This window comes from Brassica rapa, chromosome A09 (assembly GCF_000309985.2).
Source record: "Brassica rapa cultivar Chiifu-401-42 chromosome A09, CAAS_Brap_v3.01, whole genome shotgun sequence".
Lineage (NCBI taxonomy): Eukaryota > Viridiplantae > Streptophyta > Magnoliopsida > Brassicales > Brassicaceae > Brassica > Brassica rapa.
In genome coordinates, this window is record NC_024803.2 from 25,522,362 (window position 1) to 25,547,991 (window position 25,630).

At 34.6% G+C, this 25,630-nt stretch overlaps 3 protein-coding genes and 1 long non-coding RNA gene across 4 annotated transcripts; 2 read left to right on the plus strand and 2 right to left on the minus strand.

Annotated features, from left to right (window-relative positions):
- Window positions 1-12,721: 12,721 nt before the first annotated feature.
- LOC103840176 (uncharacterized protein At1g32220, chloroplastic) lies at window positions 12,722-14,523 on the minus strand. Its single transcript, XM_009116657.3, has 7 exons — window positions 14,261-14,523; window positions 14,036-14,114; window positions 13,857-13,945; window positions 13,715-13,770; window positions 13,497-13,643; window positions 13,280-13,405; window positions 12,722-13,190 (listed from the first exon to the last, which is right to left on the minus strand). The coding sequence occupies exons 1-7, from the start codon at window positions 14,347-14,349 to the stop codon at window positions 12,901-12,903; spliced, it is 876 nt and encodes a 291-aa protein (XP_009114905.1). The 5' UTR covers window positions 14,350-14,523; the 3' UTR covers window positions 12,722-12,900.
- A 72-nt stretch (window positions 14,524-14,595) lies between these two features.
- Window positions 14,596-16,385, plus strand: LOC103840178 (dolichyl-diphosphooligosaccharide--protein glycosyltransferase subunit DAD1). The gene is made up of 5 exons (XM_009116658.2): window positions 14,596-14,833; window positions 14,909-14,956; window positions 15,436-15,523; window positions 15,615-15,658; window positions 16,146-16,385. The coding sequence occupies exons 1-5, from the start codon at window positions 14,750-14,752 to the stop codon at window positions 16,227-16,229; spliced, it is 348 nt and encodes a 115-aa protein (XP_009114906.1). The 5' UTR covers window positions 14,596-14,749; the 3' UTR covers window positions 16,230-16,385.
- On the minus strand, window positions 16,144-19,215 carry LOC117128028. The gene is made up of 2 exons (XR_004451120.1): window positions 18,358-19,215; window positions 16,144-18,156 (listed from the first exon to the last, which is right to left on the minus strand). It is a non-coding gene; the product is annotated as an uncharacterized LOC117128028 (long non-coding RNA).
- A 231-nt stretch (window positions 19,216-19,446) lies between these two features.
- LOC103840179 (glycerol-3-phosphate acyltransferase, chloroplastic) lies at window positions 19,447-22,360 on the plus strand. Its single transcript, XM_033279418.1, is given in 11 exon segments — window positions 19,447-19,799; window positions 20,081-20,178; window positions 20,280-20,366; window positions 20,449-20,610; window positions 20,721-20,822; window positions 20,903-20,964; window positions 21,075-21,185; window positions 21,269-21,347; window positions 21,434-21,553; window positions 21,635-21,748; window positions 21,847-22,360. Coding segments are annotated over 11 exon segments (1,332 nt in total). The 5' UTR covers window positions 19,447-19,537; the 3' UTR covers window positions 21,982-22,360.
- Window positions 22,361-25,630: the final 3,270 nt, after the last annotated feature.

Below are 25,630 nucleotides of genomic sequence, written 5' to 3' on the forward strand. Positions count from 1 at the left end.
TAAATATTTACGGAATATTTTTTTTTATAAAATGTGTTAAAATTTTGGTTTAGATGTTAATTAAACAAAAGTTATGGAGTAAATAAATATTTATGGAATTTTTTATAAAATATGTTAAAATTTGGTTTAGATGTTAATTAAACAAAAGTTATGGAAGAATTTATAATTCTTTAAATAATTAAACCTATTAGAAATAATTGTATTCAATTGTTCAAAGTTCCAAACAAATATTCAGTTTCAAACATATTACACCACATTCAAAATAAATTTTGAACTCATGTTGTACTAACTTATTGATCAAAGATGATCACATCAGAGGTTTACAACAATAACATAATAGAGAAAACAACTTGCACTAAAAGTCTTAAACACACATATAACGCAAGCTGAATTAAATACAAAAAGGAACCAAAATACATTCAACGATTTCACGTGGAGAACACGTATGTGTTTCAATTCAAGTGCTACTTTCAGTTCCTGCACATTTACAGAAACAACAATTGCATTGTACATGATCATAAAAAGAATGCCAATACATTTGCTCTATGAGCAATTAATTACCTTGGGTTCGGTGGAAGAGCAGAGCTTGTTCTTTCAGTTTATTTTCTTCTCTTTCCATACGTATCAGGTTCTGAAGCTTTTTCTCCTTGAATCTCATCGTCAAACATCGTTCTGATTATAAGAAGAGGTTAAATCCATCTGCAAAAACGAAAACAGTCACAACCAGTTATTTACAAACACTACAAAACTTAGTCTTTTATCTATAAAAAGTCTTTTGTGCATATAGGACAGACCTGAGTGAGAACAAATATAACATTTTTCAACGCGGCGTTTATTATAAAACAGATATGTATGATCTGGGTCATGAAAGATCACTAATGTAGTGGTTACCATCTAATAACTAATAGTCACTTTAACTAAATTCTCTTAAACTGGATTCATAAGGTTGTTAAAGAACTCATCTGATAAGAAGACACAAAAGGTACACAGAGAAGTTCATCATCACCAAGAACCGAACATAAAACCAAAATTTTCAATTTCAAGCAAAGCTTTGAACTTTCTAAAAAAAAAAAAAAATCTGTAACATCTGAACAGAACTGAAGCTAAGACATGAACATACCTAAGAATCAGACAGGTTATATCTTCAAATCAGAGAAGAAGATAACGGAGGTAACCATTTTTGTCTCTGAAAGTTTATAAATGCAATAATTGAAATGATCATAGTGATGATTCGCAGGGTATGAAACTTACATATTTATTGTCGAAATAGTCGAAGACTCACTCAATCGATGTAATGGATATCCACTGAATGAGAGATCGTGAGAGAAGTGAACAGATACTGTTAATGAGGGAATTGAAGAGGCGCTTCGATACAGCCATAACTCCGACCGTTTCAGATGGCGAGGAGAAGCTAAGATGTCACCGAGTCGTAGCCGCATGAAGAAGAGAGATGAAGCTCGTCTCTTCGATCTATCACAATTAGGGTTGCGATCTCGAACAACATGTGCCGGATACAGTTTCTAAGTTAAAAACCCAACACACATTGAACGACCAGGCCCATTCTGAACCAGATTAAATGAAACGCCGAGTTTTACTCTTCAAGGACATGTGTCAGCTCGAGGTTGAATTACTTTGTGACATGGATCCTAGGTGGCGCCGTAAGGAGAGAGTAAAACACTCTTATATATATATATACTAGGGTCGGCCCGCCCTTCGGGCGGGATGTAAAATTTAACAAATTTTGGAATGGGTATAGTTTGTGTTATATTAAAGTTTATATATTAGTTAAGGTTTTTACCGGTTTTAGTAAATTTCATAGAAAATTTAATAATTATGTTGCCATTAATCCGAGATTTGTATAACTATAAAATAAAAGTTGTGTGTGCATGAAATGTAAAAACTGAAAAGAGAGTGCAGAGTATCAAAATAATAGTGATGGTAGTTTTGGGAACGATGTTGTTGACGAACCATCAAAGTCGTACGGGTGCCGCTTGCTTTCACTGCAAGTAATAAGAGATTTCAAGTAAACGAAATAAGTTTGATATAGTTGCATTATATAAAGTGTAGTTATAACCTTAGTTGTCCGAACATCCTTGAAGATTTCCTTATAGACGATATTAGTAACTCCATCTCCACCATCCATATCAGAAGTTTCGTCTAATATTTTAAGACCAGATGGGGTTGTTACTCGAGACATAGCAGCATACAACTGTCCGTGAGTAAAACCAGGGTGAGGGAGATATAAAGCAACTTGTTTCAGGCTTTGGTATTGGCTCTTGTTGATTGTCATGGCGTAGCACAATCTGATCGGGAATTGTCATCGACGGAAAGTGAAGGGATGGATGATGTGGTGGGAATGAGCTGGATCCTAGGGATCAAAACTTCTTCCCCAATATCTGTCCCAGTCATGATTTTAGCTTTAACAATTCTGTTTCCTAGGAGGGTGACCACCATTCTTGTACCATTGCATAAACTTTTATCCTGGTTAAGATTACACAGCAGCATCACTGGAGCTCCAACTTTCAAGCACAATCTGTGGTTGGGCAGTCCCAGAAATTCTAGAGAATTTAAGTACTCAGGCGGGTAGTGGTTGGTCCAATCATCATCTGATGACCTTCCAAGGGATCGGAACTTAAATATTCCCTAGCGTGTGATGGGACCCTGGAGAGGAGATAAGCGTTCACCTCCTGTACTGTATTGTTGGTAGGTGTCAGGACAGCCCTTTCTTTTAGGTATTCTGTATCTCGATAGTTCTAGAGGAAGTTAGGATATGCAACATCCGCCAATGCCTCGTGTGGTTTTATAGAGCTAGATATTAAGAAGTCTTTGGAGTTAGCTTGATAATTTTTATACTTAATTTATATATGGATGACTTCTATTTTTCTTATGTATGAAAAGATAGTTTCTATATTAATCATATTTAATTATCTTCAAAAATTAAAATGTAAAACAAAAAAGTAAAAAAAAATAATAATATATATATATAATCCTTATATCATATATCTTTAGAATTAAAATATAAATCCTTATATCATATATATTTAGAACTAAAATATAAAACTAAATATTCCTAAAATTCTCGATGAAAATATTATTGACCTTTATTATTTTTGTTACAGCTTTTACAATTTTTTTTTTTTTTAGAAAACATACTTTTCTTACAATATAAAATTCATAAAAATGTTATTATGTTACTTGGTTCTCAATATTTGTTATATTTTGACTTTCAAAGTAAGTACATGTTGTTGACAAAAAAAACGTAAGTACATGTTATTTCATTAATATGTACATTTTTGTGTGGTATATAAGTGCTTATATCTATATTATTAAAGTTGAAGTACACATTGAGATTGTTTGGCAATATAGATAGTAGTTAAAAAAATAGTACTGTTTGGAAACATGGATAGCAGTAAGTTAGAAAAAAAAATGGGCTTATGCTACTAAAAAAATTGGAAGTCCATTACATTATATTAAAAAGTAATGGATCTATGTTACTTAATATATATATTCAAATCAAAATAATAATTTAAAATTGATTTATATCAAAAATTTATTCAAAAATATATATATACATATATATATTCAAATTTTGATTTTTACTAACATATTTTCTAATAACTATTATAAAAATATTTTCAATATATATAATAAAAATACAATACAAAGCCCAATTTCAAACACCAACTTAAATTATAGTTTTTATATTTCACATTAAATTTTAAAATATAATATATGTGATTATTTATATGATTGCACGTATAAAATATTATTAATTATAAGAAAACTTATTTGATGGTACATATAAAATACAATTAATTATATGATAACACATATTTTGTAACCTATGATGACACATATAGGATATATATAATAGTGATTAGGGGTGGGCGTTTGGGTTCGTTCTCGGGTATTTTTGGGATTTCGTGTTCAGTTCAGATCTTTGAAGATTTGGTTCAGATTTGGATAATCAATTTAAATAGGTTTGGTTTAAATATTTGGATAGAGAATTAATAATTATTTAAGTATTTTTGGAGCTTTGAATATATTTTAACTATTTAAAATATTTACGTGTGATTATTTGTATATATTTTCAAGCATTTAAGCGAACTTAAAAGTATCATATATATATCCTGGATGATTTTATATATATTAAATCTAAAAATAATTGATATATATAAGTATATAAATCTATTTTGGATACCCAAAATACTTCGGTTCGGATCGGATTAGATTTCAGTTCTTCAAATACCAAAATTTTGAATAATTCGGATATTTAATCAATTCCGGTTCGGATTGAGTACTACTTATTCGGATTGGATCGGTTCAATTTTTTTAATTTGAGTTTTTCGCCAAACTCTAAATAGTGACATAAAAATCAAATAGCATCATATTTAGAAAAAAATACCCGCACGGGGGTGCGGGTCAAAATCTAGTTTTTATTTATAACAGTTTAGTAGTGTAAAACTCATTATTTCTTTGACGGAAGAAGTAGAATGATGGACCTAATTAGTTCTTTGTTCGGTGTGGCCCGATGTTTGATTGTTGTGTTTACTAAGTTTGTTGGGTCATAGATAGTCATGTACTTGTTTTTAAGATTTGCGAGGTCGTCCTAATGTTTGCGTTGTGCTTGGTTTTTGTGTATAGTCTCCTAATATTGGGTTTCCAATACAATTACGATATCTTCATTCTATGGTCTTTTTTGGTTCCTTAAAGCATGTTTACTGTGTATTTTCCTTTTTTTAGTATAATGTGTCGTCTACCACATCTCACATTTTTTCTTTCCATTTATCATTGTTTGGTTGTTCTTACACTGATCATCATACGTTTAGTCCTCAAAAGATGATGAAGTAATATTCGTCATACTGATAAAATACCTAGTTAACATGTTAAAAGAAAAAAAAAACATCCAGAAGATCCTTTGAAGCATCCTATATTATTCTATCGAACTTCAGATTTGTGGTCCACATTTGTGTTGCCTTTCCTACTGAAGTGGAAGCTTAAGCCTATGAACGCACAAAAATATTTAAAGGACCAAGCGTACACATAACATAAGCAATTAAATACATAAACATCAAAACCATATGATAAATGTGATCCCAGAATGCCACCCAAAGTGAAGCCTCCTTACAGTGATACAGTTGTCTTATTGCATCCCTTTGCATACAGAGATCTGAAAAATTAGAATATCCAGCACAAATTCTTTAACATAATAAGATTTGTTTTGAATGATCTATCTATATAAACGATAAATCAAAGTAGATATCCAGAGATATGGCTGAACCTTACTTGGAACTCATGGCTTCAGTCTTTGATTTACATCTTTTCATTATTGTCAAACATACGTATTAGAAACACAACATATGACATGGATTTCCACTGGTCTCCAGCTACATTTCCAACCTGATTATCCATAGAACTTTAACCGCAGTACAACTGTACAGATTGAGAGGGTAAGGTACGAAATAATTTTTAAGATGAGAAGAATCACTCAAACAACAACAAATTTTTTTTTGGGGTGCTCTTTCTTGAAAGTCTTCTGAGGGGTGTTTTCCCTTCAGATCACCAGAAAATAGAACAACGCCAATACTAACACAAAACAAAGCAAAAAAGCTTTGGAAAGAAAAACAATCAGAACAAATATAAAAAAATTTGAACAAATCAGAATCAACAAAAAAAAAAACCCAATAATCATCTCCCAAATATTTTAAGATAACCAAACGCTTCTGGGAAATATTTTTGATAATCAAGACATGAACAAATGGACTAACGTTAAACAGAATATTAGGTTTCAACGCAGTACGAAACTACCTTAGCGTCGAGGAGCAACAGATCAACCTCCATTAGCTCGCCGCTTCCCATACCTAGCTTCTTCCCAGAACCAAAGCAAGCGGACCTCAATGGTGGAGGTACAATGTCCGGCCTTCAAATCGGTGAGAAGGACTGGAGAATTAGCCATTTTTGAGGATATATTTCTTAGAAAGCTTGGAATGATAAGAAAGAACTGACGAATTTGAAGATGTAGAACATACCTTTTTATAGTGGTACATACTGACGAAGGCAGTAGATGGGGAATCATTGAAGGATTGATCGACAATGGCTGATGACTATGTTGAAGACGTCTCTTCGCTTGGACATAACCACAAAGCGTTTCTAGTTTTTCTTTTGAATCGGGAAGATGAACAGAATCCAACCTTAGGGTTTCTGTGACATGTTTCGTGGAGAAAACGGAGATACCAATAAAAACCCATCAGGGAATAAACGAAAGCCCAATTAAATCGAAATCAAACCCACATGTCAATAAAAAGCTTCACACGCCGCGTTTCATTTATTGTGACGCGTGTCACGACCAGATGACTCGAATTATTGACATGGCGTCTGACGTGGACACCTTAAAAGGAGAGAAAACCTTCTTTTATATATAAAGATATACTAGGGTCGGCCCGCCCTACAGGCGGAATATTAGTTAATTTGATATTCACTAAATGCTCGAGTTGAAATTTGTTTTAAGATTCAAGAATTTGGTTATTTGTTATGTGTTACTTATTAGTATGTGGTGGTATAGTTGTTTTTCGATTATTCTTGCTTTGGTATTGTATCAAATTAACTAATTGTCCAACTCATAATTATAGATGTACAAATGTGGATTTGTGATAAAGTTTGATGACAATACTGTTTTTTTTTTTAATTCTTATTCATAGTGGAGTGTGCATGTGTCAGAAAGAGGCCTATAACAATTTTTATGTTTTTGCGTATGAATTTTAAATATATATTATTTTGTATAATGCATACTTGCTCTACAACGTTTGCTTGTAGACTAAAAAACTGTCTTCTATATTTTTAAAAGAGAAAATATTTAGTCTAGAATATAACATGGACATATGTATTGACTATATATAGAAGTTGTGTGTTATTTTAAAATGACATATATATAGAGGTTTTTCAACCATTACTTCACTGGCACAAAACATTTATAACTGTAAATACTTTCTTCTAAAAGCAAAACTAATAAAAGCGTGTACAACAAATGTATTTTGATATATATTATATGCATCAAGTTATAAAGGTTGGAAACATTGCGAAACTGTTTGGAGCAAAGTTTTTAACTTCACGATCTTCATCTTGACGTCAGTTCAGTGTCGGTCCTGGCCACAAGCAGAAGAAGCATGGGCTTCCAGCCGACACGATGATAAGTATTTTCGCGGCCACATATTTATAAAATGTGACTTTAGCCTAGTGGTTCTAAGAGAAATTACCAGTGCTAGAGGTGCTGGATTCAATTACCCCTGATTGCATTCATTTATTTTGGTCCCAAATATAAAATAGGACACGTGTCACTCCCATAACGCACGACTTGATGACATGACGTCACAGGAGAGAAGCGAACATATTTATATATATATATATATATATATTTGATTTGATTTGATATTTGATGGTCGTGTGATATATCTAACCATATTATTGTATATTTTCATGTGTTTTATGATGATTTGTAAGAGGTGTATATAACAACTTTGATGTTTTTAAAGTATGTTTGGGCGTGAATGGTTTATAAATGTTAAAATTGTTTAATACCTTATTCACATATAAAAATAAAATAGAGTTTTTAGTCATACCCGAAACTTTTGTTTTGAAAAATATACATAAAAACAATTTAGTTTTTTTGTCAAATTTAAAATAAATTGGAAACAATCAAACAAATTAAAGAAATCTAAATAAAGCAAATCATCAACGAAGATGCCAGAGCTATAGAAGCCTCTAACCATATTCTTGGAACTACACAAAAATACATTTTTATGGTAAGAGTGTTTTCGTTTTCCACGTGTTAAAATAAACAAAAAGGTATTAACAACCAATTATTTGAACCAATTGTAATAATACTTACATATAAGAAAAATATTTTAGTAAAAGCAAGGAAAAGTAGATTAAAATAAACTCAAATGTTTCAACAGAAAGTAGATTACTTATTACAAGCAAAGAAAAGTTTCAAAAGTTTTAGTAAAAGATTGTTGAGAGAGAACATAGAAGAATGGAAGTTAAAATTAGGTCATGTTTGTTTTGAGATCGTCGTGTTAGAGACGAGCGATCAAAATTAAAAGAACAAAGACAGAACTCCAAAACAAAAACAAAAAAGATGAGGTGAAGGAATTTTTGTGTTTCTTCTCAAGTTGGGAAGAGAGAGAACATATGAATCAGGTCGCTATTTGTTTTAGTGAAAACAGAACCACTGAATTCCTTTCATTATTTTGTTTATGTGTCTTTTTTTTTAACTATCAGTAAAGAATAAAATCATGACTAATTTTTAGTCGCGATGATGTCAATACGAACATGGCCTTAGCTGCCACAATGCCCACAACATTTGGTTTGTATAAATTTTGTATTGTAAATATAAAATGTTTTTTTTTTGGTTAAATATAAAATGATGTTTTTTTAAGAAAGTAAAAAAAATTAAAATTATATTCTTTTGAGAAAGAGAAGGAGTATGTGCTTCCAATGCACCCTAAATCCAAGGAAAATCCAAACAAAGGTCCATACTGGATGAAAGGTTGTAGCCGGAAACTAGAGATGGAAATTGGGTTCTCCCATCCCGTCCCGACCGCAGTGGGTTCGTCGTCGAGTGGGTCACAGCGAGCCTGTCCCACGCGGGCTGCGGTCTTCAGAATGGCTAACCAAACCCGTACCGCAAAACATGTAGACCTTCGCGGGTCGGTCCGCGGAACAAGGGATTACAAACAGATATATAGCTCCAGTACGCTTCAAGACATTATTGAGGACGCTTCAGATGCTTCATGGCGCATTAATACACATCAGTACGTGAGGATTGAACTAGAGATGAAGACGACCATGCATGCATCTAAGGCGAAGCTCCGGTGGTGGATCTTAGAAGAATAGAAGCTCTGGCGGTGGATCTTAGAAGAGTAAAAGCTCTGGTGGTGGATCGAAGCAGTCAATAAACTCTAAAAGAAGAAGAGAACCTGATACACCCTAAATTAGGGAATGATTACTCAATCGGACTTAAGGGATATGAACTCGACAAAAGGGAGAACTGATGGATTGAACGGTGACACAAGAGGGGCAGAAAGTCTCTTGATACTACTAGACTTCAGTTGTTGCTTGATATGACGCACAAGTCCAACAAAAGAAAGGTTTCTATACGTTGCTTGATATGACGCATAAGTCCAACGAAATAGGGATTTGTTTACTCGGAGATAACCTCACCAAGAAACGATAAGTGTTCTACAAAGCACAAAGAGATAAACTCAAATAAAACGGGAAATTCAATGATTTATTTCGTGGCTCTTAGGCCTTATTTATAGGATTTCAAGTTGTAGAAATCCAAAGAAGAATGTGCTAAAAACAAGACATAGAAAATAGAAACAAAGACTTGACTAAATAAAGTCTTTGACTGAAACTTAGACTGCTTCTTGATATAACCACGACCAAGACTTTTAAAAGTGAAGAATATGCTGCTGATATGGGCCAAGACATGTCCATTTGAAGCCTGGTCGAAATCCATCTTTTCCCTTAGCCAATATTTTATCGGTTTCTCCATTTGGCCCAAACAAGTCTGTCTTTTGAATCTTTTTGAAAACCATCAAGCCCAAGACTTTCTTGGAAATTTAGAACATGAATAATCACCTTTGGTATGATTGAATTGGTCGTTGGTTCATCAGAAAGAAGGTTAGCCATTTCCAGCTTCTCGAGTGGTCTGAATTCGCGAGAACTGAAGATCACCTGATTTGTAAATGTCATAACTGTCACATATGAACTTCTGTTTGATCTGATTCTCTTCGAGGAGCTCCGTAATTGAGTTGAGAACATTCTCCAAGTTATTTCATGTGTAGTGATAGACCATGGATTTGACCCACTTTCACCAATGGTTTATAGGTGTTTTTACTATTAATTATTATATTATAGAATCTATTTATTATATTTATAAGATCAGAAGTGATTTGGAGATAAGTGATGATTTTGGAGCATTTTGGAGATATTTGGAGCAAGCACCCGAGATGACCATCGATTTCGACCATCGGTCGATATTGAAGAACAAATATCGATCGATGTTCACATCAGAACATCGATCGACAGCGAAGCGCGCAGAAAGCATGCTTGGTCACAGCCGACTTGAAGCCCAAGTTTTCACCAATTTACAAGATTACCCCTGATGAGTTTTAACCTAATTATATAAGCTTTGTCACCATGTTAGAGGCAAAGTGTACTTTCTTGTGTTTCTAGTTTTATTATTATCAACAAAGTTTTATAGGATTTTGATAGATTGGAGAGAAGATCCAAAGTTATATTTGTGATTGGAACTCAATTAATATCTATGTACTATTCTAATGAAGTTTTCTTATCTAGTTGTTGTTATGAATTGCTTAGCCATGTCTGAGTAGTTCTATTGTTAGATTTTAGGGTTTAAATAGGTTAGGAGGGATTAACCCCAACTATAGATTGCTGAGTTGTGATAATAATCATTAGGATTGTCATTAATGCCTGATTCTAGATTAGCTACCTAGAACTTGCCCTAGGATTGTTAGATAAAAGCGATAACTTCATTCTCATCCTGAAACAATTCTAATTGAGCTAAGTTTCTTGCTAAAAGTAAGGCGAGAGCTGATCTAGTGAGCTTAATGAGCATTATTCAACCAGCGCATAAAGCTTAACTAGAAACGCGTCGATCAATATCCATATTGGATAATCGATCGACAGAGTGAAAGGTGTATCGATCGATATCCCTATAGGATAATCGATCGACACTTGCTATTGATCGAACACATTTGTTTGGGTCATTAGATCTAGTTAATAGATAAGTCCAGAAATGGGAGAGCTGATTGACTTGTTGCTTAGTAGTTGAGCTCTACATTATCATGCATGCAACTCATTAGACATCTGTAAGATTATAATTCCAAGTTTCCTGAATAAAAATCACAAGTCTAGCTATTTCCTTTTAAGCACCAAAACCTCAACCAATCAATCTAGAAATTACTTACTCAACAAACTGCAAATTTACATTTTAATAATTAAAACATCCAAATTAAAAAGTCCTATTAGATTTATTATATTTTCTACCTCTTTGTAGATTTGATCCCTAAATACTAATAGTTAGTAACTGCAGTTTTACAGTAAATGTACTGTTGCTACTATGTCACGATCAGAATATTGTAAAATTACCCAATATGAGATAAAACATACAATAGATTAAAACACATAAATTAACTTATGAATTTTCTTATGATATCATTTACGCGGACAAGGCCTAGTTAATAGAGAAATCTCCGGTCCCGAAATTTTACAATTGCTCGTCGCGGAACAAGGTCTAGCTTCTCGGGTGGTCTTAATTCGCGAGAACTCAAGATCACATGATTTGTAAATGGCATAACTGTCACATATGAACTCCGTTTGATCTGATTCTTCTTCGAGGAGCTCCATAATTGAGTTGAGAACATTCCCCAAGTTATTTCATGCGTATAAGCCTCGTGGTTTGGAAGATATGAGTCAAACAATGAACATATATCTTTACTGCTTCCCATGATCAAGCCATGTATGTCTGTGTTGCCCGGTGCACTACCCAAGGGCACATCAGAACCCACATGAAATAAAGAGTTAGAGTGTTAGAAGTTAGAACCGAGAACATATAAAGCGACAACAAACCAAGATTGATCTTTTCTTACCTGTGACAGGCATGCAGTTACTGTCGTTAAAAAACCCATTGCTGGAGCTGGATCTTCATCATCGGCGGACGGAAAGTGAGTTCGCAGGTTTCTCCCGATGGCTTTAAAGAAACTCCATTGTTGGAGATGGAAGACACATGGGAGTCTGGAAGCATCACCGACCCTCAAATCGCCACCACTAGAGCTCAATAGGTCGTCCGCGAACATCTAAGACCGAATTGCCTTCTTTACCTTCTCTATCTCTTTCATTTTTGCAGGTGAAGACAAAAATGAGGATTAGGTTGCGGGTCTTCAATTTCCTGCAAGTCAACCTATGGCACATCCTTCATTCGGTCCGATCTCTCACAGTCCCATCCCGTGAAACCTTCTTTTTTTCCGGACCTACTAAAACCTATTCCAATTTCACTCCGCAGCAAGCCTTTACGAACCAGGCCCGCGGTCAAACTTCTACATTGCCATTCCTACCGGAAACCATCATTAATCTTTATCTCCTCTAAATTCGACCAAGTCAATGATGACGTATTTGATCTAATTTTCACACGCTTTAAATCGAAACTCTTAAAATTCATTTGGTCCAAATATCCCTAAAGTCAGCCTATAATACACTTATAAACAACTTTAAACATTCAAAAAATATATTTAGCTCAGCACACTATAAACAACTTTGAACACATTCAGGTTATGAATGATGACCAAGGAACAACGAGGAATAATGCATTCCCTAACATTCATAAAAAAAATTACCATTCACAATGAATAATTTTTCCTTCTCATTCCCTACCATTCTTTTTTTTTGAAGAGAAATGAAGAACAAAGTTATTCCTTATCAAATATGGGATGAAACAACCATTTTTTTTCATTCCTGTAATTTTATTCCTCTACGTTCTTTTACTATTCGTTTTTTTTTTTTAGAATGGTCACCAATCGAACCCTCGATAAATTACCTGTTACTCTATTAGTAGTTAGTAACTGCAGTTTTACAGTGAATTTACTGTTGCTACTATGTCACGTTCAGAATATTGTAAAATTACCCAATGTGAGATAAAACATAGAATAGAATAAAACACATAAATTAACTTATGAATTTTCTTATGATATCATTTACGCAGACAAGGCCTAGTTAATAGAGAAATCTCCGGTCCCCAAATTTTACAATTGCTCGTCGCGGAACAAGCAAATATATATACGGTTACAAATTATGCAAAAGGAGAGGAACAGAAGAAGCTATTTAGTAGCTCAAGGCTCTCATTTTTGCAGCTGCTTCTTTGATTTGTTCAATAGTGAAAATGCCAAAGATGTCGTCATCTTTAAGGGCGTTAATCACAGCAAGTGCTAGATCATCGACTTTAACCGGTGGAGCCAAGATGAGATCAGACGCAGGGAGAGACCTCAACGGTCTAATGAACCGCTCTGCAGCATCGTAGATTTTGTCTAGTGGCTCCCCGACCAGATCAAGCGGGACCTCAAATCCGTTCACCTTTCTTTTCCCATATATGAAACCTGGTCTCAGCACAACTCCTACAAAGAGATATGGTTAAGTTTCTGATAAGAGTAGTGTTTTATCACTAAACCGAAATCAAGAAGGTGAGCTGGATCTATCTTTTTACCGGAGTTGGGATATTTGGAGAGGAGTTCTGCCTCTGCGCTACGTTTTCCGGTGAAGTAACCGCTGGATAGAACAAATGGTGGAAGATTGTAGTCGTGAACAGTGATCAAGACAAACTTAGGAACCCCTACACACATTAAAAAGATATTAAAATGAAGAAAAAAAAGCATGGAGACATACTTAAATTTTAAGCTATAATAGAGAGATAGATACTTAACCGAAATCCTTAGCAGCATTCACAGCGATAACGTTTGCTTCACCATTGATTCTTTTCATCTGTTCTTCATTTCCAAAACCACCAATGGTCGAAACTACAGCAGTGGCACCGAGAAGTACTTCATCCCAGTTCAAATAGAAAACATCACCTACATAAGAGGAGAACACATTAAGAAACCACACTTGGGTATGTACAATGTAATGAAGCAAAAGTACTTACCAGTAACCCATGTAACCTGATCCAACCATGAATCTTGCAAGCTAGGACGACCAGACCTAAAGAAATCAATCGAGGTTGATAAGGTCAAAAAGGTAAAGATTTTGATGCCATCACTGTATTTCTACTCTCTTTTTTGTTTTACCTGCTGACACTAACAACCTCGATTCCCTTGGAGATTGCTTCTTTGCAGATAGCTGAGCCAACGAAACCATTGCCTCCAAGAACTACAACCTAACTAAAGAGAAAAAAAAACACCTTCTTAACTGAAACATAAAATATTCTTATTATAAACACACAAGTATTATCTTGCTCTTTCCGTACCCTTTCAGATCTGACATCTGCTACAATGTCAATTGGAGCTGCTTCTGCATAGCTGCACTTAACACAAGGCTTGAACAATCTGTAAAAACAGATACACACAAAAAGCTTCATTTCACAGTATAACGAGGGCCAAGTTCTCATTAGTATATGTTGTCCAAAAGAATCAGTCTTTTTCATAGAACCACTCAAAGAACAAACATAGATGATAAAGAGAGAGAGGATGACCGGGGAGATAAAGAGCGATGACGAAATGAAGCGCCGGAGGAAGCAGATGGGAGAGGTGAAATGGCCGGGAAACTGAGAAACGATGACATTATTCGATTTTGTAGTTTAAATAAAAACGGGGAAAAGAAACTCTTTCGGACAGAAACTAGTGTCTGAAAATCGGTGGAGGGAGAGACAGACAAGACGGCAGAAGCGAGAAAAGTGTGTGTGGGTTACAACAACTGACGCGGCGGAATTGAAGCGAGAAAAAAATAATTTATTTTTCTATTTTATTTGGTTTAAATCCGTTTTATGAAACAGACGCTTGTTGAGGATATTAAACAAGGCCCAAAGATGAGCCCAAAACAAGGCCCAAAGAAGAGAAATAACGGCCCACTTACAAAACGACGCCGTGAAGAGGAGGAGAGTGATAAAGTCTTCAAGACTCGTCAAGAAAGAAGAAAGAGAGAGAGATAGATTTGTGTGTTGTAGGTTTGGTCATTGCGAAGAATGGTGAAGTCGACAAGTAAGGATGCTCAGGATCTATTCCGTTCTCTTCACTCCGCTTATTCTGCTACTCCAACTAATCTGAAGGTTCGCACTTTCTTTATTTTTTTTTGGCGAATCGGGTTGAATATTGAATGTCCTTCTTCGTCCTTCATTTGGCAGATCATCGACTTGTACGTTGTTTTCGCTGTCTTCACTGCTCTGATTCAGGTACTCTTTAACCTATTCGAATTATAACTTCTGGATCTGCGATTCTCGTGTCGTTTCTTTAGATTGCTTATGGATCTGTTTTACTATTTCAAGTTTAGATTGTCCCGATATGTTTTTTTTTCATGTTCAGATATTGTTGGATAGGTAATTGATTTAGATCTAAGAATCTGCTTATGAACGCACCTATTACTTTAATGGTTACGCATCAGTCTCTTGTTTCACTAAAACTCGAATGAAATGGTAAAGTATGATGTATATTCCAATCATCTGAGAGAATGAAACATCTCTTGCGCTTTGTGTCTTGATTAGCAGAGAAGAGATCATGGATAAGTAATTTGACTTCTCTCTACTTACCGCATGTGTAGCATTTAAATCATTTTCATTAGTTTACTAGCTGTGTAATTTGCCGAAAGATTGAGCACCTAGCAAGTGAGTGTGAGATTTCTCTTAATGTTTTTTTTTTTTTTTTGACTCAACAGGTGGCTTATATGGCGTTGGTGGGATCATTTCCATTCAACTCATTCCTGTCTGGAGTACTCTCTTGTGTCGGGACGGCAGTTCTTGCTGGTAAGTTTTTTAGCGTTTTGGGCAACATAAGAATACATGTACCTTGAGAATTTTATGAAACTAACTATCTTCTTTGTTTTCTTGTTTATAGTTTGCCTCCGGATTCAAGTGAACAAAGAAAACAAGGAATTCAAGGTATTTATTTCAGAACAAAATTTATATGATAATTTCATTTATATATATGACAATCCAAACTCGAACATATACCTTAGTTACACAGTCGAATTATATAATGAGAAGGTGTTCTCGTTAGTGTAGCACAAGACAGTTGTAACAAACCTAGGCGGGATTGTGGCTATGTTTGTGATAGCAGTTTAGGCATTTGGAGAATTTTTTAGGGGTTGGGGTTTGCGGGAGAGTTAGATATTCTCGTCAATATGCATTGGTTCTAGGTCTTTGTACATCGATTGCATTGAAGAAATATACATCATGTTTATTTATATATAGATGTTGAAAAATAACTTGTGAACATGGGATGGGAATCAATTGGTCTCTTTTCCCAACAGCCAACACAATCAATATTGTCATTATATTTCATCATTAGGTTCCTGCAATGCATTGCGTTTCTTATAGTTATTCAGAATCACCCACCTCTTGGCTCTTACTTGGATCACTCTTACAGGATTTGGCACCAGAACGAGCATTTGCAGATTTTGTACTCTGCAACTTGGTCCTCCACCTGGTGATCATCAACTTCCTCGGATAGGTTCTCCTCTCCTATCTTACAGAGGTTGCTTTCATGCTATGGAGTTTCTTAGATGTCACTTTGGAATCAGAACTTGTAGTTTTGAGATAATTTTATATTTTTGTCAAAAGAATCAAAACTTTTCGGCTCTCCAATAAACACTGTTTCGTGCACTAATGGGGACCCTGGACTCGAATTGGTCCGCGTATATCCGGACCAGTCATAGTCTGAGACGTGTCAATAATAACAATCTTCAAGTTGGTGTGGGCGCTGTGCCGTTCAGGGCACACAACAACAAATTCACTGACACTTTTGAGAAGAAAAGAGGGAATCTAAAAATAATTGAAGCTTATCTACTCGTTTGAAAATATGAATATATGAAAAAATGGTACATATTGTTTTTACATTTGACTTTGAACCATAACAATATCTTGTTTTGTCAATTAACTACAGTTTAGACTTTATATTTTGAGTTGATTACCGTATGGGACACATTATGTCTTTTGTTTGCATATAGAGACACAATATGCTTGCAAGGCACAATATCTTGGATCAAGAAGGAAATTGGACATTTCTGCCCTCAAAGTTACTATAGAGAAGATGTTGTCCGCTTAGGAAACCGGTTTGCTAGCTGTCTGGCCGGTTCGTAAACAATGAAGCAACATGGTGACACTTTAGTTTGACACCGTTGGATTGGAAATTTTTTTTTAAATCAAACGGTGAGATTTAAAAGTTGTGTGAGCGTTGGATGTGAAAATGACGTGAATTAAATGCATATTGGTTCTCGACGTTGAAGAACAGGAAACAAACATGATCTTCTTTGTTTGCGCCAGAGGGAGCAAACTAGGTTAAAAAAAATTGTTTCCTTTAGGCATTATGAATGCCAAAAAAGCTAAATACTCACTTGTGGATAATTGTGTTTCCAAAAATTAATGATGTGGAGTTGTTGTTGATTTTTGTTATCATTTTTGATTGTCAGATTAAGAAGTGTGTAGTGCAGGTAGGCGTTGTTATACGCACAACTAAATAGATGTGTGGATGTGGACATGTACAAGGAACACATGTACAACGAACCTAAAGGAAGGCGAACACAGGGTACATCCCCTACATCACAAACATCCACAAACAACACATGTGGTAATTATAAATGTAAGTTGTAAATCATATTAGATTATATGATGAGATAGTTGGCTGAACTAGGATTCATAGATTGACATAAGAACTTAGTAGATACGAAGAACTAAAACTAGAAGCAGGAATCGATAACTTAGTTCTAATGTTCAGAGGAGCTTCCAATAAAGGCATGCGATAGCTATAACAATGCCAACAACAGCTGCGAAGTTGTGGCCCGGTCCATTGTCGCTGAGCTGTGTTGTGTTCATGTTTGAATTGAGAGTAGCCTCTATGTCTTATTTGAACTGTCGAGTTGCTTCATCCATAGATTGGGCAACCTTCGACATGTGTTCATTGAGCTTAGACATCATCTTAACCTCAAGCTCCTGTAGCCAAGTCTTGTGTGAGTCAATCTGTTCAGTTACGCTCTTCGAGAGGCACTGGAAGTCGTGGACGAGATCCAAGACTTTGGCCTCCACCATGTGTGTTGTGGAGAGCTGTGGACGGGGGATGTGTGTTCAGGGGAGTTGTGGACGGGTGAGCTGTGGACGGGAGGTGTGTGTTCAGGGGAGCTGTGGACGGGAGATGTGTTCAAAGTAGTTGTCTGGTGAGAAAGGAGTGAATTAGTTTACACGAGACAGGACATTGACGTGCTGGGAGCTCAAACAACTTCCCGAAACAAGAGTTTTTGATGTACTGAAGCTCCTCCGTGTTCCTTAAAACATGTTGTATGAAAGGTAGAATGTCTGGCTTGGAGTAGATGTTGAGCCGACCGGTAGGAACCGGTCTGTCGCGAAAAGCCTCGGTGGGAGGCGTTTGTCCGGCTTGTTGTTTCCTACAACAAGATGAGAAAAAGATTATGACCGTGAGAATAAACTCACAAACAAAACAAATGAATCGAGAGAGGGAAATCAGAAGATAAATGTAAAGAGAAGGGGGAAATCTCGAAAATTTAAAATCAAATCTTTGGTAAGATTTAAATTTAAAATCAAATCTTAGAGTTTTGTTTCAGAAATCAAATTCAGAAAGTGTTTACCTCGGAGTAAACCTCGCATGTTGGAAAATGTGGACGCCGGCGTTCTTAATCTGCCGCAAACCTGAAGCTAGGGTTCTTAATCTCCGCCGCAAATGTTAAGAGAAAGTGAGAGAGAGATAAAAGAGAGGAAATGAAGGAGATAGATCGCTAGGGTTTCGTATGTTGGAAGATGTCTACGCCGGCGCTCTTAATCTCTGCCGCAAACCTGAAGCTAGGGTTCTTAATCTCCGTCGCAAACTTTGGAAGAAAGTGAAAGAGAGAGAAAAGAGGGGAAATGAGGAAGATAGATCGCTAGGTTTCGTATAAGTTGGTCTTGGTATGATTCGGTTTAGGGAAATACTCAGATTGGTTTGGTTTCATTTATATGAGAGTATCGATGTCTTTATCTCATAAGAAAGGTTGCCTCATGCGACATGTGCCTTATCATGAAATGCCAAACTCAAAATGTGTCTTGGAGAGTGAAAAAATCTTATATTTTTCACATTGTTTTTAATTATCGTTACGTCTCTACACAGACATGACTTCGTCAAATAACTCTCTTCTTGATTTACATGAAGAAAGCCAGCAAATTGAACCACTGACGCAACTAAGGGAAAATAAGACGTATATAGTTTATTTAATCAAATTTGGTTGCGAGAATTCATTAAATTAGAGATCTACGTGACTGTTGTAAAATTTACGTGATGGTTTTGTTTTTGACGTAAAATAATTTATATTGAAAATGTCGTTATCACAATGTGTACGCAAACAAATATGACTTGTTCAAGAAACAAAGGGCAAACATTTAAAGAAGATAAGAGGTCGTCTTGACTCTTGACCCTGTTTCCTCCACATTTTAAGTAGTTTATAATTATGCTTACATCATGTACACACACTTAATTTAATCATGTGAGTTGTTGTTTTTTTGGGATAAAACCAAATATTACCATTAATCATGTGAGTTGTTCAGATAAATACACTGTAACTAGAAATTAACTCACACAGAGTCAAATAAAATTTTACTGACGCAACTTCTAATAATAGTGGAAAAATAACAGATTTATTATTTGTTTTTAATTTGGTATAAAACCGTGGAAAATAAATAGGGAAAGGATGGGGTCCAGTCCTCCTAGGATAAATTAAAAAAAGAAAAATAAAAAGGTGAAGAAGTCACCTCCCCCCTACGCACACACACGATTTAATGACACTCATGCCTCTCACATTTGCCTCCTCCGTTGCCGTTGCTGCTGCTGCAACCGTAACTTCCTCCCCTAGGTTTTTGCTCGTTTCTCTTCACGGCTTCAAGAAGCTTCCTCTTCGTTGTGCCCTCAGTGTCAGAGCCATGTCAGAGCTTGTTCAGGATAAGGAATCAGTCGTCGCTGCTACCACTTCTTCTTTCAGTAATACGACGCCGTCTGAGCTCAACCATTCCCGTACCTTCTTGGATGCACGAACTGAAGAAGGTTGTTAGTCTTCTTCTTCTCATTTGAAATTGACTCCGTACTTTCGCTTGCGGTAGAAATAGGGAGGTTGATTGCTTGTGCTCTCATATTAATAGGCGAAATCGTATTACGGTTCTTCTCTTCTCCTACTCTCTTGCATTTTGCTTATGATCATGTATAAACAAACAAACACTGAGTCACGCTAGAGAGCTTTTCCAACCACAGTCACCTAAAGAGTGTCTCGTGCAATGGTTATTGTAGTGTAGCAACAGCGCCTTTGTTTACTCTTTTTGCATTTTCAGATCTTATCTCTGGTTTAAGGAAGGAAATTGAAGCTGGAAGATTGCCTCCCAATGTTGCTTCAGGGATGGAAGAGTTATTCTGCAACTACAAAAATGCAGTTAATTTAATATATTCTCTCTAAACCTAAACCATTCCCTTTTGTTTTGTACGACTTGTGTGTCTGCTCAATTGCAATAAACTGTTATTGATGCTTTTTAGGTGTTGAGTAGTGGAGCTCCCAGGGCAGCTCACACTGTTCTATCCAACATGTCTGTTGCTTTTGATCGCATGCTTCTTGGTGTCGAGGTACTTCTTCTCCATCTATCTATTCGCTTCTAATGGTTTCTCTACAACAAACAGTGTCTATAATCCTTCTCTCTTTTTTCAGCATCCTTTTACTTTCAATCCTTATCATAAAGCTATCAGAGAACCATTTGACTACTACCAGTTTGTTCATACATACATCCGTCCCCTCATTGATTTCAAGTAAGATCTGACATTATTCAGCTATCATAAAGCTATCAGAGAACCATTTGACTACTACCAGTTTGTTCATACATACATCCGTCCCCTCATTGAACACAACATGTTGCCTCCCCTCCATCAGTAGTTGAATTCCTTTCTATCTTGGACCTCAATGTTTTAATTGGTTGATTTCAGGGACACAATATTGTGCTAATATCAAATCATCAAAGTGAAGCTGATCCAGCTGTCATTTCACTCTTACTTGAAGCACAATGTCCATACATTGGAGAGAACATCGTAAGCCTTCCAACCTTCTTCTGAGCTATTACACTACTCTCTCTCTATATACTTATCCCTTCTTCTTTTCTTTGCTCCAGAAATGTGTGGCTGGTGATAGAGTCATCACTGATCCTCTATGTAAGCCGTTCAGCAAGGGAAGGTATCTCAACCTTTCTTTTGACAATGCTCTGCTTCATGATGGGCTTGAAGTGTAATATAAGTAACCTTTTATTGACGACTTCTGGGTTTTTTTTCCTGCTTTGCTTTCAGGAATCTCATATGTGTTTACTCGAAAAAGCACATGAACGATGATCCTGAGCTTGTTGATATGAAAAGAAAAGCAAACACACGAAGCTTAAAGGAGATGGCTACACTGCTAAGGTCTATTAGAACTATAGACTTTGGAATATAAAAGAAATTAGGTTGATGTGATTCTGCTAAATGTAGCATGAACCACACTGTAGGTCTGGCTCTCAACTTATATGGATTGCACCAAGCGGTGGAAGGGACCGCCCGGATCCTTCTACTGGAGAATGGTTTCCTGTAAGTCTGCCTACTGTAAATGCAGAGATCTTATCTGTGTCTGGTGGATATCATAAGATACTGATCTAAAATAAAAATATGTTCAGGCACCCTTTGATCCTTCGTCGGTGGACAACATGAGAAGACTGGTTGAACATTCTGGTGCTCCTGGACACATCTATCCAATGTCTTTGCTTTGCTATGACATCATGCCTCCTCCACCCAAAGTATTGTTAGCGCTCTCATTTATCCGTTTTGTGTTTTCTCTGTTTTTTCTTTCCTCTCATCACCTCAGTTTGCATCTACAGGTTGAGAAAGAAATTGGGGAGAAAAGATTAGTTGGGTTTCATGGTACCGGACTATCAATAGCTCCTGAGATCAGTTTCTCAGATGTCACGGCAGACTGCAACAACCCTAACGAGGTCTTTTATTTTACTCAAATCAGCAAAATCAAAGTCCATTGTCTCTATCTCACCATTCAGTTCATGAATATCTATACTTTCTTCTTATTGTTTGGCAGGCGAAAGAAGCATACAACCAAGCTATGCACAAGTCGGTCAATGAACAATACAAGACTCTAAACTCTGCAATCAATCACGGAAGAGGAATAGAAGCATCAACTTCCACGGTGTCCTTGTCACAACCCTGGAATTAGTCTCTCAGTTTTTAGGGTTAACCCATAAACCTTTTTGTCTCAACAAGTTTGTAATTGTATATAAGAAAAAAACCCACACAAGAACAAGATCGTTCCTATATCTGCAGGATGCACAATCTATGGAAACATATTCTCCCACGCCATCTTCAAAAATTATATTCCAAAGCCTGTCATCCCAGAAACAAAGAAACAGGTACACTTTTGCATACTCTTGCTAGGCTTATGCGATATGATTTTTTTTTTCCATTTCAGATTTGTGGGCTTTACAGTGATCAAAACAAACTAAAACTTGTTTTCTTGTATTTTTATTTTTTGTTTTTAAATATATATATATGAATCCGCCACTAAATCAAATAAATTTATTTATATTCTCAGTTAACTATTGAAACAATTTTGTTGTGATCTTTATTAACTTTAAGACCACGTAGAAACAATTTTGTTGTTGTCTTTATTAGCTCTAAGAGACTAAGACCACGTAGGGAGAGTGTGTGTTGTACTATCTGGTTACTTGGCAAGTTGACAGAGTGGATGTGTCCGGTCTGTTTGGATCTTAATGTCACAAAAGTCTCAGGCTTCTGTCTCTATATCACGTGTCTCCTCTCTCACTTTCTGATTTTCAGAAAGAAACACTCAAGCTCATAAAAGTAATATCAGTGTGTTACCTGAAAACATTACTTTATTTTCCCATTGACATTGGCCGGCGATATTACACTAGCGAATATTCAAACTTGGATTCTGTTCATTTCAGTAATTACGGATTATAATTGAAAGCGACAACACCACTCAAATAATCTGTTTTAGTCAACAATTACCACTTTCTTTCACTGTTCATTAGTGATCCAAAATTAATTAATAATTCTTTAACGTTTTGGTTTACAACTTTTTCTCATCATTATAATCATTCCAATTTTCTTTTATCAAGTTGATGTGATATTAGTTCAATTTGGAGATGATATAAATGTGAAATAAAAAGAATCGTGTGATCAATGAATAATAACAACTATCAAATCTGTCTCTTCTTTTCCTTGTTTTTCTGCATACATATGCCAGTTTATTTGATTCGCTATCGTACCTTATTCTTCTTTATGGTTTTTTCTTTGATTTAAACTCCAACGCAGATAAGTCTTTATAAAACAGACCGAAGACGGAGCTCGTATTCAAGCTAATTGTGAGATTTTAACTAATATGAAGTAGATACATAAGTTTCTGAATTGTAGAAACACACACAGAATATACTTAATTCTGTTTTAATGAATAATTGACTGTTTTCCAAAGTTTTTACATGAATTTAAAGTAATTAATACTAGGTGATAATCTGCACCATGCGCAGGATTGAAACTTAAATTTATACAACTACGGGCGGGGCGGGATATTAGTTAATTTGATATTCACTAAATGCTTGTGTTGAAATTTGTTTTAAGATTCAAGAATTTGGTTATCTGTTATGTGTTACTTATTAGTATGCGGTGGTATAGTTGTCTTTCGATTATTCTTGCTTTGGTATTGTATCAAATTAACTAATTGTCCAACTCATAATTATAGATGTACAAATGTGGATTTGTGATAAAGTTTGATGACAATACTGTTTTTTTTTAATTCTTATTCATAGTGGAATGTGCATATGTCAGAAAGATGCCTATATCAACTTTTATGTTTTTGCGTATGGATTTTAAATATATATTATTTTGTATAATGCATACTTGCTTTACAACATTTGCTTGTAGACTAAAAAAAATGTTTTCTATATTTTTAAAATAGAAAATATTTAGTCTAGAATATAACATGGACATATGTATTGACTATATATAGAAGTTGGGTGTTATTTTAAAATGACATATGTATAGAGGTTTTTCAATCATTACTTCACTGGCACAAAACATTTATAACTGCAAATACCTTCTTTTAAAAGCAAAACTAATAAAAGCGTGTACAACAAATGTATTTTGATATATATTATATGCATCAAGTTATAAAGGTTGGAAACATTGCAAAACTGTTTGAAGCAAAATTTTTAACTTCATGATCTTCATCTTGACGTCAGTTCAGTGCCGGTCCTGAACACAAGCAAAAGAAGTATGAGCTTCCAGCCGACATGATAATAAGTATTTTCGCGGCCACATATTTATAAAAAGTGACTTTAGCCTAGTGGTTTTAAGAGAAATTACCAGTGCTGGAGGTGATGGGTTCAATTACCTTTGACATCTTTTTGTTTTATTTTGACCCAAATATAAAATGGGATACGTGTCACCTCCATAACGCATGACTTGATGACGTGGCATCATAGGAGAGAGGCGAACATATTTTTATATAGATAGATTACAATAGTTATTGTTTTCAAATTAAGCATTTAGATTGTTTGTGTAAATATTTTTTATTGTTTAAAGCATGTATAAATCTTGAATGGCATATTATGTATATTTTGTTTGTTTTTCTGTTGTTCATTTCTTTTAATTACACAAAAACATTTACACTAATAATAATGTGATATATTTTTAATATGATATAGAAGGGGAATGTGTGTTCACCGATCTTTCTAAAAAAATGTATTTACCATTTTATCTGTTCAAAATGGTTTTGGTTTATCTTATTTACATCACATATATCTTAATATTTACAATCTATTAAAACAAAATCATAAAATTGGATCCAAATTGATTCTAGGTAGAATATTTTTTTTAACTATAATTTCTATAATTCTATTAACTTATACTATTTCTAACTACTCACATTTAAAAATAGTCTAACTATAGCTACAAATAGATTTTTTTTTGAAATAATACGACCTTTCATATTTTACTAACTAAAGATTCTCAAATAACCAATTTGATTTACTTAATTTCTATTATTTTATTTCCTAAATCCTCTTAAAGCATTTCCAAAATCAGGTCAAAAATATTTAATCTCTAATACTTTATTTCCAAAATCCTCTTAAAGTATATTTTAATATGAATATTCAATTAAAGTTACTTAGTTTCTACTCATATAATTTTATTAACATTTTTATATTTGCTGTAACAAAAAACATTAAACCATTGATCACAAAATTTTCAATGTGAGATTTTTAATAGTTTTAGTAATTTAGAATCATTTTTAAAAATTCAATGCAAATTTCAAAATTAAAATATTCAGCTCTCAATACTTTTTCAATGAAAATTTCAAATTAACATATTTATGTATTTTATATAGTATGCTTAATTTAAATAATATATATATATATGTGAATATCTATTAAATGATACAAAATTTCATTATAGAACTTTTAAAAGTTTTGGTACTTTATAGTCATTTTAAAAAATTTAAAATATAACATATAAGAAAATATATATATATTTTTATATTATATGGTTAATGTGATTGTTTAATTTTTTAATAATATATAAACAAAATATGATGGAGGATACAAAAACTATTATCAAATCTTTATTATTCAAAATTATTAATTGTTGTATATATGTTAATCATATTAGGTAATTTGTAACTTTTATTTAAAGAAAAAGAGAGAATATTATTTTATGCACTTCTAATCAATTTGATAGTTAATTTAATAAAAAGTATAATATGTATTTAGATGTACCAACATATTTTTTTAAGAATTCTAATAATCATCATAGTGATGACACGAGGCTATACTCAAAGGTTGTAATGCTAC